This window comes from Cervus elaphus, chromosome 32 (genome assembly GCF_910594005.1).
Source record: "Cervus elaphus chromosome 32, mCerEla1.1, whole genome shotgun sequence".
NCBI lineage: Eukaryota > Metazoa > Chordata > Mammalia > Artiodactyla > Cervidae > Cervus > Cervus elaphus.
The window spans coordinates 23,586,198-23,606,505 of NC_057846.1; the positions used below are offsets into that span (position 1 = coordinate 23,586,198).

The following is a 20,308-nucleotide window of genomic DNA, read 5'->3' on the forward strand; positions in this document are numbered from 1 at the left end:
ACAGCAAGGAGCTCAAACCAGTCAATCCTAACAGAAATCAACCCTGAATATTCATTGGAAGGACTGATGCTAAAGCTGAAGCTCCAATACTTTGGCCATCTGATGCAAAAAGCCAACTCATTGGAAAAGACCCTGCTGCTGAGAAAGATTAAGGACAGGAAGAGAAGGGGTTGACAGAGGATGAGATGGTTGGATGGCATCACTGACTCAATGGACATGAGTTTGAGCAAACTCCAGGAGGCAGTGAAGGACAGGGAAGCCTGGTGTGCTGCAGTCCATGGGGTCACAAAGAGTCAGACACGACTTAGTGACTGAAAAACAACAACAAAACTTTAGGTTCCCACCCTTATTCAGCTCTCTAGACACATAAGTGAAAAAAACAAATGATTTTCAATCAATGGGATATTATGCATTCTACTTTTAAATAATAATATTAGACATATTTGTTAAAGAAAACTGCAAATAGTCAAATTTATTGCTAGTATTCAGATTTTTACTCACTACATGAGAGATTATTTCCTATGAGAGTCCTCTAAAATATTGGAAATGGGTCATGAAAAGGATTAAGAGATTGGAAATTTTATGTTTTAAGTGGGGCTTTCCTGGTGGCTCAGCAGGTAAAGAAGCCGCCTGCAAGTAACATACATTTCTGATGTGAATATTCAGTGTTGATTTACTCCATCCATGCCAAAAAAGGAAGTAAATCTTGAGAAAATTGGTCTCATCCTTCCTCCCACATTTGCTCCCCAGTTGTCATGATGTTTGATAGTGATAGTATTTTTACGTTTCATGATGGTCACACTTTGTTCTGTAACTATAATGCTCACAAAACTATTTAAACCCAAAGATAAGATATTATTGCTGTGAACATTCCCAGCCTTTAGCTTTATTCTTAATGGATTTCCTATTCACAATTTTATCTCTTCCTGCACCCGCAACAACAGCCTCCCTTTTCTGCACAGATTTCCTTTGTCTTGTTAGGACTTGCAAGTTTAGGGCTAAATATAAGGACTAAGATGGAGTAAGAAATGTGGGGCAAAAAGAAATCCAAAGACTTGGTCAAGAGATATAGCGAATGAAGATCTTAAGGAAAGAGCGTGGGCTTTCTAGATGGCTTCTACATGGACCTCCCTCCCTCCGTCTCATTCTCCTGTGGAAGGTGGAGGTTTGTGACATTGGGTATATATATATATAGGCAGCATTTTCTGGTTTTACTGTGGCAGGGGATAAGGTGCCTGGTGGGGAGAGGCATTTGGGGAAGAGATATGAAGGTCCAAGAATTTTTTTAACTTGAGAGAGTCTAATCTACCTGCTTGCTGTGGAAATCATGTAGTGGAAATGGAGAAGAATAATTCTGGAGAATGAGGCCAAAGTTAAGAACTACAGAATTCCAGGAGAGATTCGATCTGGAGGAAATGGCCTGTGATGGAGCAGGGACAATCCTTCCATGCAAGTGGGGGCAGCAGAGAGTGTGGGACACAGCCAGGTAGCTCAGCAGAATTTGTTTTGTTTTGTTTTTTTATTTATTTATATTAGTTGGAGGCTAATTACTTTACAATATTGTAGTGGTTTTGCCATACATTGATATGAATCAGCCATGGATTTACATGTGTTCCCCATCCTGAACCCCCCTCCCACCTCCCTCCCCATCCCATCCCTCTGGGTCATCCTAATGCACCAGCCCTGAGCACTTGTCTCATGCATCAAACCTGGACTGGTGATCTGTTTCACAATTGATAATATACATGTTTCAATGCTATTCTCTCAGATCATTCCCCACCCACCCCGCTTCGCCTTCTCCCACAGAGTCCAAAAGTCTGTTCTATACATCTGTGTCTCTTTTTCTGTCTTGCATAAAGGGTTATCATTACCATTTTTCTAAATTCCATACATATGCGTTAGTATACTGTATTGGTGTTTTTCTTTCTGGCTTACGTCACACTGTATAATGGGCTCCAGTTTCATCCACTTCATTAGAACTGATTCAAATGAATTCTTTTTAATGGCTGAGTAATATTCCATTGTGTATATGCATCACAGCTTTCTTATCCATTTGTCTGCTGATGGGCATCTAGGTTGCTTCCATGTCCTGGCTATTATAAACAGTGCTGTGATGAACATTGGGGTACACGTGTCTCTTTCAGTTCTGGTTTCCTCGGTGTGTATGCCCAGGAGTGGGATTGCTGGGTCATATGGCAGTTCTATTTCCTGTATATTAAGGAATCTCCACACTGTTCTCCATAGTGGCTCACTAATTTGCATTCCCACCAACAGTGTAAGAGGGTTCCCTTTTCTCCACACCCTCTCCAGCATTTATTGTTTGTAGACTTTTGGATAGCAGCCATTCTGACTGGTGTGAAGTGGTACCTCATTGAGGTTTTGATTTGCATTTCTCTGATAATGAGTGATGTTGAGCATCTTTTCATGTGTTTGTTAGCCATCTGTATGTCTTCTTTGGAGAAATGTCGTTTAGTTCTTTGGCCCACTTTTTGATTGGGTCATTTATTTTTCTGGAATTGAGCTGCAGGAGTTGCTTGTATGTTTTTGAGATTAATCCTTTGTCTGTTTCTTCATTTGCTGTTATTTTCTCCCATTCTGAAGGCTGTCTTTTCACCTTGTTTATAGTTTCCTTTGTTGTGCAAAAGCTTTTAAATTTCATTAGGTCCCATTTGTTTATTTTTGCTTTTATTTCCAATATTCTGGGAGGTGGGTCATAGAGGATCTTGCTGTGATTTATGTCGGAGAGTGTTTTGCCTGTGTTCTCCTCTAGGAGTTTTATAGTTTCTGCTCTTACATTTAGATCCTTAATCCAATTTGAGTTTATTTGTGTGTATGGTATTAGAAAGTGTTCTAGTTTCATTCTTTTAGAAATGGTTGACAAGTTTTCCAGCACCACTTGTTAAAGAGGTTGTCTTTTCTCCATTGTATATTCTTGCCTCCTTTGACAAAGATAAGGTGTCCATAGGTTCGTGGATTTATCTCTGGGCTTTCTATTTTGTTCCATTGATCTATATTTCTGTCTTTGTGCCAGTACCATACTGTGTTGATGACTGTGGCTTTGCGGTAGAGCCTGAAGTCAGGCAGGTTGATTCCTCCAGTTCCATTCTTCTTTCTCAAGATTGCTTTGGCTATTCAAGGTTTTTTGTATTTCCATACAAATTGTGAAATTATTTGTTCTAGTTCTGTGAAAAATACTGTTGGTAACTTGATAGGGATTGCATTGAATCTATAGATTGCTTTGGGTGGTATACTCATTTTCACAATATTGATTCTTCCAATCCATGAACACGGTATATTTCTCCATCTATTTGTGTCCTCTTTGATTTCTTTCATCAGTGTTTTATAATTTTCTATATATAGGTCTTTTGTTTCTTTAGGTAGATATATTCCTAAGTATTTTATTCTTTTCGTTGAAATGGTGAATGGTATTGTTTCCTTAATTTCTCTCTCTGTTTTCTCATTGTTAGTGTATAGGAATGCAAGGGATTTCTGTGTGTTAATTTTCTATCCTGCAACTTTACTATATTCATTGATTAGCTCCAGTAATTTTCTGGTAGAGTCTTTAGGATTTTCTAAGTAGAGAATCATGTCATCTGCAAACAGTGAGAGTTTTACTTCTTCTTTTGCTATCTGGATTCCTTTTCTTTCTTTTTCTGCTCTGATTGCTGCGGCCAAAACTTCCAAAGCTATGTTGAATAGCAGTGGTGAGAGTGGGCACCCTTGCGGGTCAGGGTGTTTGGGCCTGACTGCTTCTAATTTCTTCATACAGTATGAGATCATGTTCCCCATTAAGAGGTAGTGGTGAGAGGTGTTGGAGATTTCATGAAACAAGAAAAGTGAAATAGTTATCTTGGAGAGGGCTTGATAAAGTGTTTTCTGGGGAAATAAAGTAACTTCCAAATAGCACTGAGATCCACAGTATGACTCAGAAGTGAGTGTTTTTCTCCAGCAAAGTTCCAATGATTCAGTGAAGATACAGGGTAGGCAGAGAGAGTCATTTATTTTAAAAAGCTATCAAAAGAACTTTTTATTTTTCTTATGAGTTTCAGAGACACTGGCTGCTCCTTATTCCCAATGGGAAGATAATTTTAAAATTCATCAATACTTAAAGAACCACATAGGATTTTGTGTTTCTAGAATTGGAAAAGAAGTTATGAATGAAGCACAGGAGAGGGAACAGAATCACATGTCACAGTATATTAAGTCCTTGCTAAACGTACAATATTGGGAAGTATTTAGACTAAGTAGAGGATGTGGTGCCAGTCCTGAAGAGGCTTTATCTCTATTCAGATTGAAAGAAATATTACTCAGATTAGATTCAACTTAAATTCTCTAGCTGTTTCATATTTAAATATCAGAATTTAAAAACAAGATAGTTTGCAACAGGATGCCTTTTGAGATACTTTAGGTAAAGATATGGGGAATTTATTCTAAAGTCTAAAGGAGCTTATGTCATAGTAGATGTATTTTTGTTGTTTAGTCGCTAAGTTATGTCTGACCCCTTGGACTGTAGCCCACCAAATTTGTCCATGGGATTTCTCAGGCAAGAAACTGCAGTGAGTTGCCGTTTCCTTCTCCAGGGCATCTTTCCCACCAAGGAATCAAACCCAAGTCTCCTGCGTTGGCAGGTGGATTCTTTACCACTGAGCTATCAGGGCAGCCCGTTCAACGTGTAGAGAAAGTTTTAAGGGCATAGCTGTAGCTCACAGAGCAGGGAGAACAAATGAATTTTAAAAATGCGATGTGGTAATAATTCTATATATGATGCTAGATACTCTGTAATTGAAGCTTTTTAATTCTCAGGTTCAAACACTGAGTTTTGCTGTGGCAATTCCCATTCACACCTAGAAGGAATTGTTTTCTGAAGCCTTGTGAGCTGCTCCATGCAAGCCTTCATTCATTCATGCAACAACTGTTTTTAACACCTGCTATCTATCAAGTACTGTCCAAGGTGCTGGTGATCTTTACAGTTGAACAAGACATGCAACATCTCTGCCCATGTGAAGTGTCCCTTCTGGTGAGGGGCACGGAGGATAGAGTGTGTAGGACGGGAGTAAATCCTATGGGGAAAAGTAGGGCACAGGGGAGGGTATATCCCTGCACAAGGCACTGTCCCGGGAGCTCTGCAGCCAGGCTGCCTGGGCTGGAATCCTGACTTCGCCAGATGTTTGCCGTGAGGGGTCACTGTCTAGTTTCTAGGCAAAGCCTTACACGGTGCGTGGCATACAGTAAGTACTCAAGAAAACGTTACTAATGTTACTGTAGTAGCAAGGATGTTATCAATATGATGTTGGTTTGGTAAATTTAAAAATTCTAATTGAGATGGACAGCAGGGATGACTGCTCCAGTTCACTGCTTCCTGGTCTGCTCAGAACAAGCCCTCTCATCGTACATGGAACTGCAAAGCCCAGTTTCCTCTCTGAACCCTTCTGCCATCCTCCTCCTCCTCGCTCATTCTGCCCCTGTCACTAGCTATTCCTCAAACATACCAGGCCTCCTCCCACCTCAGGGCCCCTGAAGCTGCTGTCCTCTCTTCCTGGAATGTTCTTTCCCCAGAAATCTGCACTGACGACTCCTTGACCTCCTTCAGGCCTCTGCTCAGATGTCATCTGCTAATGAAGTCTTCTCCCATCCTGTTTGAAATAAAATCGCCCACTCCCCACCCACCTCTGACATTCCATATACTCCACCACTTCATATATTAACTATTTTAAATCAAGAGACCTGAGAACTATTGCAGGGCATTGTAATTCAGTGTTATTTATGCAAATCACATTAATGTTCTGTTGGTCAGTACCCAAAGAACAGAAATCTTGGTGATGATGAAGTGTAGCTAAGAGAACAGAAGGACGGCAGGGCACAGGGTCACACATCCAAGTTTTGTCTTTAGTTGTGGGCAGAAGATCCCTGCCACCCTTCATCATGCCTGTCTTAGCATATCTCTCACTGATTGAGCCCCTGCCTTATACCCACCACGCTCTAGCGAGAAAGACAGGATCTCTCAGCCAAGCCTATGTGCTATTTTGTACATAACATCATTTTCTGTGAACGCTGGTATTTTCCTCCAGAGCCTTACATCCTGCTCACGTTAGAGAACACACAGTCTTGCCAAATTCAAGTCCCTCAGTCTCTTCTGACCTTAAACGCTCTCCGTGCAGTGTGGAGCTGTCTGAACTGTCTGTGAGGACTTCTCCCTGGGTCAGGACTTCTGGAACCCCCCCACCCACCTACCCACCCACACATTGCACAGGGGTGCCTGCCTGGCCTCCCCCCAGAATATGGGCGGTGCTCAGAAGAGCGGAGAGGGGGCAGGTCAGCCCACTGTCCCCATGGGGGCCACTGAGGTACGGCTTATCCTGGTGGTCACCGGCATCCCGTTGTCTTTGTCTACAGGGGCGTGGCTGTGCCCGCCCTGTTTTCAGAGCCCTTGACAAAGCCTTTGTGAAGGTCCCTGGTCTCTGAAGGTGAACAAACCCATCCTGACCTCAGATCTCCAGTTACTTCTCCCAGTCCCTCTGTGTGGGGATGGCCCATGTGTCCCGTGTGGCTTAGGGGCAACGGTAGATCCGAACGTGGCCCATCAGTTTAGAGACGGCCTCCCCTGACATCTCTCATGAACACCAGGCCCCTCTGAGAGCCCTGGAGCCTCCTCCAGCCTCTCTGGAGGAAGCCAGACTCCAACTTCAGTGTGCTCAGATGCCCCGCCGCACATCTTATTCATGGTTTATACAGAGCTTGAAAACTGAAGCTCTTTAATTATTTCAAACACCCTCTCTATACACCCTTCCAGTAGTCCACAGATATTTACTATAAAAACAGTTCTTTTGGAAAGAATCAGTATCTTTTTAGTGATTGTCCAGAAAAATCAGCAATTTCTTATTTGATATTCAGAGAAGCAGTAGAGTGCAGCAGGTGTGTTAAGGCCTGGACATTTGCAGCTACCCTGCTGCATACTGGCTCTATCACTCGCTGTGTGACCTTGGGGAGTTAGTTAACCTCTCTGTGCCTCACTCAGTTTCCTCACCTGTAATATGAGGAGAACGGTCGTACCTACTTAAGGTTGTTGTGAATATCCAGTTGATCCATTTAAGTGCTCAGGACAGTACGTGGCCCAAAGGAAATATTCCGTGTTAGTTACTGTTATTACTAGATGAAGTTACCGGAAGTACACCAGTTGGGCAGGGGATTTAGGCGGCGTGCTGGTTGCTACGTCATTTATTGTAGTTTTACTACAGTAAAAAGGCGGAGGGATCACTGCGGCCGAGCTTGGCCGGAAGGTTTTTTTTTTTTTACCTGTTTCACTGCTACCATTTTCCTTTACCCCCTCAGAAGAATTTAGGATCTTGGATGCTGAAAGGAGAACGCAGTCAACCTCATCCTCTTCCTCAGGACGCTTTTCTGTAACAAAACAGCACTGGGCTTCGGCCTGTTGGCTTTGCCTGGAGGAGGGAGACGAGGCCTCGGGAGAAGGAAGACTAGGCCTGGGGATGAGGGCGCGGGCGCACTGAGCGGCCACCGGAGGGCGCGCTGGGCCGGAGGCGGGGCGGGCGCGGGTATGCCTTCCTCCGGGCCGGCGGAGGTGCGCGGCTAGTCCTGCAGATCCGCACCCCAGGCCCGACTCACTCTTCGGGCGAAGGGGCCGGGGTCGGGGAGGCGGCGCTCTCCAGTACCCGTCCACCTCCCAGGGCGCCCCCTCAAAGGCCAGCCCCACCCCAGCCTGGCTCTTACCCGGGCTCATTTCTGCTACTCAAGGCCTCTTCCCAACTGCCTTCCCTCCTCCCAGGCATTCTGCTCGGTTGCTTCTAGCCCGGGCATCTCGTTGCTTGGCAACGGGGTGGCGGGGACCGCGCGAGGGGCAGTGGGGGCGCGCGCAGCGGTGGGGGTGGGGAGGAGGAAGATGCGCACTGCGGTCTGGGGTCCCGGGTCCCAAACGCCCGCCCCGCCCGAGCGACGCCTGCAACGGTAGCGTGGTGGGAAGGTCCCACCTTCGCTGCTGCTGCTGCTGCTAAGTCGCTTCAGTCGTGTCCGACTCTGTGCCACCCCATGGACAGCAGTCCACCAGGCTCCTTTGTCCACGGGATTCTCTAGGCAAGAATACTGGAGTGGGTTGCCATTTCCTTCTCCACCCACCTTTGCTGTGCCCCCCAAATCCAGGGACAAACTCATTAGGGCGCCCTGCTCCCTGCCCCCCGCGTCTCCCCTGCTCATCCAGAAACTGATCAGACTCTGCCTTAACGCAGCACCTGTTGAGCTGAAGTTGTGTGGACAGAGTTGGGTGTTTGGAGAGACACAGACACCTAGGAACTCCCTGCCTTCTCTGATCTCTCTGATCGCCATTTCATTGTTTTATTCTGTTCTGGTCCTCTTGTTTCAACCCATCTGTCAGGTCAGTTTCAGCGACTTGGGATTCAAACTATCCTAGACAGGGACATTTGTTTGCTGCGGTTAAAAGAAGACCCCTATTTCCAGTAATGAACTTACAATAGCAGTGTATTGAAATGTACACATTAGCGCTGTCGCAGAGGCGCCAATCTTCATTTGTAGAGCATGCTGGTTTTCTGTGCACCTAGGTAAACCACTTGTAAAAGATGGATGTTGCCTTGGAAGCTGGGGCTTGTTCAAGTAAAGACTGGTTGACCCTGGCCACAGTCAACCCCCTTGTCTACCAGAAAATGGAGCTGTTGAAGTGAATCTATTAAATGAGTATATGTTATTATTTTGTGATAACAGCCATTATAGATGTAATATAAAATAATTGAAAGTTCAGATTTTAAGTCACAGTAAGGAATTTCAAGTCATGATGGAATAATTTATTATATAATAATTATGTGGCTCGGTTTCATGGAAATGAAATTCTTTATCATAGTTTCATTGTTTACTAGCTGTCCATTTCTTGTTTCCTAGCCTATAGAAATGGCCTCTGGAAGATTTGGCAGTCTTTCTTGTGGTGTTGTAGACCGTTTTGACAAACTGTAATTTTGAGAACTTAGGTTCTCCATTGATGATTGATGGTGACAAAGTTAACTTTTTCTGAAGAGCTGCAAACCTTTTCACCAATATATCTGTCAAATTACTCTTCTAAGTAAATTTCAGTATTTTGAAGGGAGAATGTAGATAAAAAAGCATTACATTTTAGGAAGTTAATCCCTATACTAATGAAATTTCCATAACAAGAAATTACTATAAAAATTTTATTTTATGCAACATTATATATTAATATCTAATAACATGATAATTAACATAATGTAATATTCTACAATAGCTGATTTGTCTGTGTAATGTTTGTAGGTTAGGATGGCAGATGTGTACGCAGAAATTACTTGTGGATTTAAATGGGATGATTCAACCATACCGTTCAGTACAGGATATAAAAAGCAGATGATAAGAGTTACAGTATCAAAAACTCAAATTTGGCTGGCGTACTAATTTCAGTAGACATCTACTCTACTTTTAAGATACTTCCCAATCAATTCATCAGTCAGAGCAGCAGTTCTTTACTTAGAAGTTCAGTTGATTTTAGATGTAAGGGTCAACAAGATCATTTGATTATAAGATTCATTTCTCTTTTGTAAACTAAAGAATAACTTTTAAAAAATAATTTATTTGTCAGAAAATCATTATCATTAATATACAACAAGCCCATCTTTGGAGCCAACAAAGTTATAATACATTTTTAAAATGTCTTTAATAATTAAAGTGTCTACGATATGAATGGTATCCCAGAAGAGGCCCCTTGTGAGGGCCTCACACCAAGAGACACGCATGGAGACCCTGTTCTTTGGTGAGAGAGAGAAACTGCATGGTTAAGGAGAGAAATTGTCACCGCCAAAATGGATGTATTTGGTCACTTTGGGGAGTATTTATTGCATTTGTGAATGTATGTCCAGGGAAATCTTATCTCATTACTCGTGGCCCCACCTATCATAGTTCCTGGGCCTGTGACACTGAAAAGGTTGATAATCCCAGCTGAAATTGGCAAGCAAAGTTTAGAATCAAAACACTTACTCTGAGGGATGATCAAATTTTTCCCTCCCTAGTGTAATTATTGCCCCAATAATTAAGTTTTTGGTGAAATATTCTTAGCTTACACTTCATGGTATTGAGAAGTGTGGAATTTCATGGAAAAATGTTAGTTTCCAGATTTGTATGGGAAAAACTGAAACATGGGATGGTTTAGGAACTTTTCAAAAACTCTCTTAACTGGTCAATGCTAGACTTCTTGATTCTGAAATCCTAGTTTTGCCAAAAACCAGTTTATTTTGATTTTTTTTTTTTTTACCCATAGCAAATCACAGTGTTATGATATAGGACAGCATTTCATCTAAATTTTACAAAAGTATAGAGGAGGTATAAATATTAATGTTAGAACTAAAAGTTTGTTTCCCTGATATGGTATCACATGTCACCTGTACTATTTTCTCAGTGTGGTGAAACTGTTCCTATTTCATGTGACCTCATATCAGATGGACAGTGGAGAATTTTCTGTCAGGGGATATGCCTTCTCTGGCCATGCATGTCAGTCAGTCCAGAAACTGCTGTGAAAATATCTGATTTGTGAAGATCATTGCTAAAGGTTGGAATTAAAATCTGTACTGCCAGTTTTTTTTTTTTTTTAATCTGTGAGTCACAATATTTCAGAATCTTCAAATAGTAGCTCTTCTTACAGAATCCATTTTCACCTGTTGACTAACAGCTGCAGAATCAAGAATCTGGAACAAATTCAAGAGCTTGCACAAAAACAAGCTAGTCAAATCTATTCTTAGCAATTTATTACCAGACTAAAATACTTCTGAGGTTTTAGCTCCAGAAGATCATTTTAAAAACCTGAGATCACAAGGCTATCATTAATCATAGCTGAAGTCTATAGTAGTGTGAAAAAGTGACCAAGTGAGTGAGTGAGTGAAAGTCGCTCAGTCGTGTTTGACTCTTTGCGACCCCATGGACTATACAGTCCATGGAATTCTCCAGGCCAGAATACTGGAGTGGGTAGCCTTTCTCTTCTCCAGGGGATCTTCCCAACCCAGGGATCACACCCAGGTCTCCCACATTGCAGGCAGATTCTTTATCAGCTGAGTCACAAGGGACATGATAAATTTTGCAATTGTCATAAGGTTGGTCCTTTGGTCAGAGGAACTATGTGCTGGTGACTTACATCTTGGATGGCTTCTGGACCGTCTCAAAGGCTACTTTGTGCAAATGCAAATCCACAGCCATCTTTAGGTATCTTTTAGAGTTAATTTTAACCTGAATTCACCTATATAGGAGAATGAATCCCACAACTCACTAAGAATAGCCAGTAGCTTTGGCTCTTAGGAAGTTGATTGCTGCCTTAGAGGACTTACAAATAGTGATATAGTGGGGAAACTCAGAAAGTAGAGTTGATCTGCCTGTACTAAAGAGATAGACAGGGGATTATCACGGGAGCTTGAGAGGGAATAGATATAAGGGAAAGAGAGAGTTTTAGCATGGTGGAGAGTATGTGAGCATGCTTGCAGGCTGAGAAGAGTCCATGACACAGAAAGACCGAGTGGGAAAAATAGGCACCCTCTGTAAGATTCACAGACACAACCTTATCTAATGGAAGTGCCTCGTTTCAGAGAAATTCCCTATTGCTTCAGTCCCTGTCAGAGAGCCAAGCTCAGTATCATCATCTCTACACATCGGACAAACCTTCCTAAGGTCAAAGAGACTGTTGGTCCAGACTTCCCTGGTGATCCAGTGGTTAAGAATCTGCCTGCCAATGCAAGGGACATGGGTTCGATCCCTGGTCCAGGAAGATTCCACATGCCTTGGGGCAACTAAGCCCATGTGCCATAACTATGGAGTGGCTGCCTCTCACTCGCAGCATCTAAAGAAAGTCCATATGCAGCAATGAAGACCTAGCACAGTCAGAAAAAAAGAAAAAAGGAGAGAGACTTGGTCTTTAATTGGTCCAGATCATGCCCAGTACTCTATTCCTCAAGTTCTCTCTCCAACTTTTTTTCCTCCTATATCTAGAATTCCTACCCTTGAAGTCTTTTTTTTTTTTTTTTTTTTTTTTTAAGATTAAAGGGCTATCTCCAGAACAAAACACAAGTATTTGACATAAAGGGGGCAGTAGAAAATTAATAGTACATGTTAGCAGCAATTAGTCTTTTCCATTGGCTGGCAGAAGCAGCACTGGAATCAAGGACTGTCTTCATGTGGAGGAGTGACAAGGTTTGAGACATGAAGCAGGGTTCCAGAAGGGTCATGGCTGGAAGCCTCGGGAACTCAGACAGCAGCATCTGGAGCCCAGATGTGTGGGCAGGCGGAACAGCATGTGCCCCTGTATGAGGCATCATGGTGCACAGAGCAAGCTCTTGCACGCGACGTTGGTAGCATAACCTTGGCGCTTTAGTGAACCACAGATACACATGCACTTTGGCATATATACACATGATGGGTAATTCATATGTTGTGTTTTTCAATCCCCTCTTCTTCAGGAAAGGAGATAAAATGGGAGTTTGATCTCACGAGAGGTAGGTCTGAAACTCTGCAACATATTCTTGCCCTTGGCACAGAAACAACTTGTATATACTCATTTTATGTTCTTCTGAAGTGTGATTAATAATATTACTACAAATTTGAAAGAAAGAAATTATGATAAAGCAACCACTTCTTATCATCACATGAAGCATTCTAGCTAGCTTGAAAATGTCAGTTTGTAAATATAGCCAATGTATTAAAAAATCCATTTCGTTGGGTTCAGTGTCAGCATTTCTTACTCGGTAGGTGCTCAACTAAGTATTTCTTGAGTGCTCTCCAACATGAATAGAAGCTTAAGACAATTATCTTGAAATATTCATGTAGATCAGACAAATGGTTTATTTGCTTGAATTATCTAAACACCCTCAATCTTTCTCCAATTTTGTTTTTTATGCTTAAGATTCAGATGGCATAGCATAAGTTAAAAAAAAAAAAGCCATGATGACACGGTAATAAAGAGTAATGGTTATAAAGTAGTAGTTTCTCAAGGCTAAAGTCAAATCTGTTTAAAGGATGGCTTGATAAACTTTTGCAACTCAGGTTGTTAGTAGAACCCCCAAGCTTCATCCTGCCTATCTTGGAATGTTCCTGTGATGGACAAACTTTAGATTATCTTATGTAGAGATAAATAAACTGTTTGCATATCATATTAGCCATTAACTTTACTGCTTACACAGGTGCAAATGTATGTGATAACCAGAACTGTTTTTTATTCAGAGTTGTCCCATTGGCAGAGGGTGTAGCAACTCTATCCTGGGTTTACTTTGAAAAAAAGAGCAATTTAGTTAATCATGAGCCTAGAGTTCTTAAACAGAGATTATTTCATTGATCATTGCTGGTTTTAATAAGCTTATAAATATAAAAACAGTGACTAATCTGTTTTTTCAGAAGATATAGTATTCTGAGAGCTAAATAAAAATTGGTTGGCATTCTTTGTTTGTGGCATGAATTCCTATATAAGCCCAGGTGTGAATTCATTATTGAAAGACAAAGTGTTAGTACAGGGAGAAATATTGCTTTATTTGTTTACTTTTCTAAAAAGTTTTAATTCCTTTCCATTTTAACATTGCTGTTTTCACCCTGTACTTTATATGTTTTAAAGTGATTTTTATATTGCATTCATTTCTATTGGTTAATTCTGTCATAAATTTAACTTTATGTTTAAATTCTAGATTTAATCATCAAAAGAGTAATTTTAATTAAAAATAATGAACATGCAATTTTAGAATTTGCTTCATAAGCCTTGGGGCTTCCCAGGTAAAGAATCTGTCTGCCAATGTGGGAGACAAGAGTTCGATCCTGGGTAAGGAAGATTCCCTGGAGGAGGAAATGGCAACTCACTCCAGTATTCTTGCCTGGAAAATCCCATAGACAGAGGAGCCTGTTAGGCTACAGTCCATGGGGTTGCAAAGAGTTGGACATGACCTAGTGACTAAACAACAATAATCACAAACCTTAGTCACATGGACTGAATTATCAGCTTTAAGCCACATGGCTCCTGAATTTCAGATTAGAGCTCTACTACTACTATTTTTCAAGCTGTACTACTTTTTCCCCTCATTATTGAACATCTGAACTTAAGAAGTTCATTACAAAATATATAAATTTTAAGGAAAATACAGTCTGATATCTAACATAAAGTATGCATTAATGTACAGCATGATGTCTAATGCACACTTTTCTTCTCATGAGTCTTTCATTCTTATTTAACTTCTTTTTAGTATGGTACACATACCCTCAACTGTGCTTCCTGACTCCAGAGATGCTGTTTGACTTTCTCCAGATAACACCAGGCAAACTTCCACTAGGAAAGGCAATGGGTGTGTGAGAGAGGGGCAGAGAGGGGACACAGTGGGGATTAAGTGCTTCTAAAACAGCTTGTCTGTGACCCTCCTTATTGTTAACTCCACGTTTATCCCCTAGTCTAGAAATGCCTATGTTACCAGTTCCCTTGCCTTTTCAAGATTCTGGGTTGAGTCTTCAGTTTTCTCCATTGCTGCTTTGGATTTTAACTTTCTCAGATTTCCTAAATCAGTTCCCACTCATTTGCTCTTTGGCTTCCAAACCTTTAAGATTATATCCTTCCCAGAAAAAAAAAAAAGTTTAAAAATAACATCTGAACAAAAAAAGTAATGTGTTTGAATACAGTCATTCCTTTGATCGCATAGTTTTCTATTTTCTTTGAATTGCTCTGTGAACGAATTTGTGTTTTGGTACAGGGGTTAGTTTTTATCTTAAATAGCCCATAGGCGCCGGGCAGGTGTTCTGTCTTGTGTCACTAGTTCAAAACCCCAGACCAGTCAGGGTCAGAAATAATCAGAGAAGTTTAGGAGAATCCCAGAGCAGTACAACACGGGCCCTAGTCTCTATCTGGGACAATAGGAGAATCCTTGTTCCCGGCCTAGAGGCAGCAGCTGCAGTCAAGTAGACATGACTTTGTGGCAAGGGGGTGAGACCAAGGGCCTGAGACAGTCCCTACCTCCCCAGCCTGCTGGTTCCCATGGTTTATACTTGGAGAGGACAGTTTCATAAGTCCTACTTTGTCCCCAGGGATGAGCTTGGGAAGCAGGTAAGACATGCAACTCAGGGGGCATTGCCGTGGCACCACCATGGTGAAGGGCAAGGTGCCCAAGCTGAGTCAGGGGCCAGATGGGGTTCGTGTCCGAGATGCAAAGAAACTATGACTCAAGGAAAGCTGAGCTGAGACTTCTGGAGGTGGTGGTAAAGGTGGGCTTGTTGTCTGGTTCCAACTATGTTGAGAAAACAGCACAAGTGGAACCATGGATTTTCAGCAGAGAATACAAGCAGGACCCCAGGAGAGCAGCAGCCCCTTTCCTCCCCAGAGGGTCCCCTAAATGTCTCCTCTTGGAGGTGCCATCTTTGGGAGGAGAAGATGGTGGTGGTGAGCCTTGAGAATAAAGAACTAGCCTTGATGGAGTCTGAACTTTGAATATTTATCTGAAAGAGACATTTAAAATGAAAGAGACTATTTCAAAGCAACAGAAACTGTTTTAATCTGAAACTGTATCACCTTTAACTAGCAAATTTAAAACTTCCCCTCCAATCAGCAGAAATTGTGGGCTCATAAGAAAGAGCAAATGAGTTATAAAAATTAACGAAACCATATTTTTGTCCTTAAAATACCCGCGTGTACACTATACTTGTCAGTGTACATGCCAAGTCAGGACTGGGCTCCCTCATTGGAATGTTGATTTTATCTGAATTCAGCGAGTGCCACTTCGTTAGGTATTTTAAAAATATTTTATGTATTTATTATGTTGCATCTGGCAGTACGACTCTTTGAATATGAAACTAGAGAGATCTACAGAATTTCTCCCTGACATGCACTGTAATTGTTGAAACAGACACTGCAGGTTTTGTTAGAATACAAGATTGTCATTTGGTATTTACTAGAATTGCAAAGTCAGCTGGTTAAGGAAAGACAATTGGACTCCCCAAATATCTTGATGTTTACATGTTTGATGGTCATAATAATATAAATGTAAACTGTGGAGAATGACATGAAAAAAATTATTGCTTTAAATGCCATTAAGTTATTGCTAAGCTCCCCCCCAAACAGTTGAATGCATGTTTCTGTTATAGCAGGCATGTACCTCCCATTCCTTCTCCTAAAAATACAATAAGTGTCTAAAATCTTGGTTCTAGATTTGGCGTCAGCACTTTGCTATAAATCTGCCCAAAGCCGTTAACACCAGCCTGTGTAGGTGCGCCTGGGTGAGTGCGTGCTCCTTCTGCCTAAGACTTAAGCTTTGGGATAAAGGGTGACCGTGTCGTAGCCCTCTGGGGGCCTCATGCGGGCCCGGGCATGAGTTTCGCAGTACAGCTCCCCCTCCACGAAGAAGTAGCCCTTCTGTTTGAGGTTGAGGTTGCAGTCGGCGCACACGAAGCACTCCGGATGCCGATATTTGTCCCGCGCTTTCACAACCGCACCACTGGTGGGGGAAGAAGGAGACCCTCGTGAAAACACACACACACACACACAGCCAAAAACATGACCCAAAGGGAGCCAGCACTACAGATAAGGCAGGTGTTTCACATTCAGGAAACAATAGCTGTAAAACTGGGCACAGCTATGGAACTGATGCAGTTGCCAGGGAGAGCCAAGACAACCACAGTAAATCTTCACGGGTTTCTCTCCATTGTTCATGTGTGTGATTATTTTTCAGATTTTCTTTTTTCAAACAAGTTTTCTTTTTTTTAGAGAAATGATAGGATCTTACTTCATGATCTCTCCCCATTGTTTCTTTGGAAGCAGGAGAGATGATGCAGATAATCCTCTGCAAAGTAATCAGATTGTGACCAAGGTTGTTGTCCCTCTGCTTACTGTCTAGCTTGGTGGTCCAGCGTCCACTCTATGGAACACAGAACACACCAAAGGGTGGAGATGGAATTTCCATGGGTGGGTACACCTGCCTTTCGACAGTAAACTGTCAAAACAGTTAATCCAACTTCGGAGCAACAATTGTTGGATTGGCCAAAAAACCCCTTCCGGGTTTGTCCATTGCAGCGTATGTGAAAAACCCGAACGAACTTTTTGGCCAACCCAATACTCAGCGTAACATCATGACCTGTGGTGTGTTACGAGGTCCTCTCTGCCCCCAGCCCCCTGTCCTGCCTGTTTCTCTGTCTCCCAGCTCTCTCTGTGCTAAAAGCAGGCTTATCCCCTCCCCCACCCTCCTGGGATGCCTCCTGGGTGACCGGACTGATAGCTCCTCGTGAGAGCTAGAGACAGGGGAACAGAGAAAGGGGATGGGAGACATGCCCCCACGGGCCAGGAGGTGGAGGGACTGAAATGATCTGGTTCACTTGAAGATCTGAAACTAGCAAGGGTGGCTATTTACACCTAAAGCCCCTTAAAATGGAAGCTGTGTGTCTAGAAATCATAATTTCAGTATTTGTGCAACTTTAAGAAATCGAGTAAGGGTAATGTGTTTTAATGAACAACTGGATGACCCCCATATTTGTTTTCCTGGGTTTATACAGAAAAGGAAGAATTCAAAGACTATGCATCAACAAAGGGAGGGCTTTTTGAAGTGAAGTCATGATTCTTGGAAATGACTTTTAGAATATACTTCTGGGGCAGTTTCCTTTCATGAGCATATACCTGAAATTATAAGTCAGAATTTCCAGCTCACATTCTATGCTAATTTGGGGGTACACCTAAAGGATTTCTGGTCAAGCTGCCCGAAATGTTGTGGACATTTGTATTTCAGTTCGCTGAATAGAAATTTGTTTTTCATAAAACTTAAAGTCTCTATCTCTGGATTCTTAAAGTAGAGGAAATAGGGAACTGATGCCAAGACTGATGGTGAATTTTGGGTTGAAATGGAAACTTACACGATGCCACTCCCGCACTTGTCACAGAATGGCATCTTCTGTGTGCCGCCAGCACCGCCATGTACTTTTGTAACTGGAGCCCTCACACTCCGAGTTCCCGCAGGACGGTCATCTGAAAAACAAAGTGCTTCCATTTATGGCCAGGGAGCAGCTGGCTATGGTTTATACTTGGCTTCTATTTTAAGGTGTGCACTTTAACCTGAGGAATTCTTAGCTGTACCCACAATATCATTTGGAAAGAACCAGGATTTGTTCAAGCATAATTTATTCTGAAACAGGACCTCACGAAATGAAATTAGTTAAAAACTGTTGTTGTTCTAGGGAGCTGTTACAAAATGCTCAAAGGAACAGAACATTTTGCATCTTTCTTTTTTAAATTGTGGTAAAGTATAGATAGCATATTAAAAAGCAGAGACACTACTTTGCCAACAAAGGTCCGTCTAGTCATGGTTTTTCCAGTGGTCATGTATGGATGTGAGAGTTGGACTGTGAAGAAAGCTGAGCGCTAAAAAATTGATGCTTTTGAACTGTGGTGTTGGAGAAGACTCTTGAGAGTCCCTTGGACTGCAAGGAGATCCAACCAGTCCATCCTAAAGGAGATCAGTCCTGGGTGTTCATTGGAAGGACTGATGTTGAAGCTGAAACTCCAGTACTTTGGCCACCTCATGCGAAGAGTTGACTCATTGGAAAAGACCCTGATGCTGGGAGGGATTGGGGGCAGGAGGAGAAGGGGACGACAGAGGATGAGATGGCTGGATGGCATCACCGACTCGATAGACATGAGTTTGAGTAAACTCCGGGAGTTTGCGATGGACAGGGAGGCCTGGCGTGCTGTGATTCATGGGGTCGCAAAGAGTCAGACACAACTGAGTGACTGAACTGAACTGATACATGGCATAAAATGGACCATCTTCGCCATTTTAAGTGTGTAATTCACTAGCATTAAGTATGATCACAATTTTGTGCAACCGTCACTGATCCCTATTTCTAGAACTTTTTCATCATCTAAAACAGAAACTCTGTAACCAGGAAACATTAACTCTGTATTTCATTCTCCTTCCAGACCCCAGTGACCTCTATTATACTTTCTGTCACTATGACTGGACTATTCTAATGTCCTCATATAAATGGAATCATGCAATATCTGTCCCTATGTCTCTGATTTATTTCATTTAGCAGAATGTTTTCAAGGTTCATCCATGTTGCAGCATATATCAGAATTTTCATTCCCTTTTAAGGCTGAATAATAGTGTACTTTATGGATATATACCACATTGTGTTTTTCCACTCATGTGTGAATAGACATTTAGGTTGTTCCCAACTTTTGGCTGTTGTGAATAATGCTTCTGTGGACGCTGGTGCATAAGTATTGGTTTGAGTCCCTGCTTTCAGTTCTTCTGAGTATACGTCTAGGAGTGGAATTGCAGGATCCCGCGGTAATTATACATTTCACTTTTTGAGGAACCACCATACTGTTTTTCCCAGTGGCTGTACCATTTCACATTCCCCATCAGCAGTTCACAAGGGTCCCCATTTCTCCACATCCTCATCAACACTTATTTTCCTTTTTTTTTGGTAATAGCTATATTAATGGGGCATTTTTGCATTTCTGTGCAACTTCTGAAGGACAGTATATATCTTTTGGACATGGAAAATCATTGGCAAGAGTATGAACTCTGAAGACTTCAGGAGTGGGTTGGAGACCCAACTCTGTTTCTTACTGGCTGTGTGGCTTTGTGCAAATCCACTCTCTCTATGCCTCATTTTCTCTTTTGTTAAATAGGGAAAATAACAGCTCCTACTTCACTGAGTTATTGTGAGGATTAAATAATCACATGTGCAAAGCAGCTCAGCACAGGATTTGGGACATAGTGAGTGTTCATTCTAGTGTTATCTAAAAAATTTGATGGTTATGATACCCTGAGATATGGGGGAGGCTGAGAAATCTTGCAGTATTTTATGATCGTTAAGTTGAACTAGCCCTTGACTACTGAGATAGGATTTATCTTTGATGCTCTTTTACCATCAAGTTGGTGGCTACTTAAATATGTTCTGGATGTTCTCTTCCTAAACCAAACAACACCAAATCCTTTTCAGCAAAGAGTCATTTGATGACTGATGAAAATCTGTTTTTAGACTCTCATTCCCATTATGCTTGCTGCCCTCCCCTCCCTCCCCTGACCCTTGGAATAACCTCTGTCAACAACGTCTCAGCAGACATTCACGGACTGCTCACCAGGGCCGTCGTTCACTAGCTCCTGGAGCACCCTGAAGGAGCCTGACTGGCGAGGCTGGGTCGGTTCATTCCGATTGTCGTGGAGCATCCGGTAAACATCCGACTCGGGGGGCACGGAGGCCGTGGGTTCACTGGAACAACATGGCGGGCGAAGCCGCGTCAGGAGCGTGTGTATGTGCAGGAAGACAAGATATCAATAAGCAGTGA

General features: G+C 42.2%; 2 protein-coding genes across 4 annotated transcripts in view; both read right to left on the minus strand.

Moving 5' to 3' along the window:
• Nucleotides 1-7,738, minus strand: part of CCDC110 (coiled-coil domain containing 110) — a 13,919-nt gene extending 6,181 nt beyond the window's left edge. The window contains exon 1 of the mRNA XM_043893632.1: nt 7,294-7,738. Coding sequence (XP_043749567.1) covers nt 7,294-7,738 — 445 coding nt within the window. The remainder of the gene's footprint in view (nt 1-7,293) is intronic.
• A 7,758-nt stretch (nt 7,739-15,496) lies between these two features.
• Nucleotides 15,497-20,308, minus strand: part of PDLIM3 (PDZ and LIM domain 3) — a 30,836-nt gene continuing 26,024 nt past the window's right edge. For all 3 annotated transcript variants that reach the window (XM_043893499.1, XM_043893500.1, XM_043893498.1), the window contains 3 exons: nt 20,102-20,232; nt 17,866-17,977; nt 15,497-16,460 (listed from right to left, as the gene is read on the minus strand). In XM_043893499.1, coding sequence (XP_043749434.1) covers nt 16,271-16,460; nt 17,866-17,977; nt 20,102-20,232 — 433 coding nt within the window. In that variant the 3' untranslated portion in view covers nt 15,497-16,270. The remainder of the gene's footprint in view (nt 16,461-17,865; nt 17,978-20,101; nt 20,233-20,308) is intronic.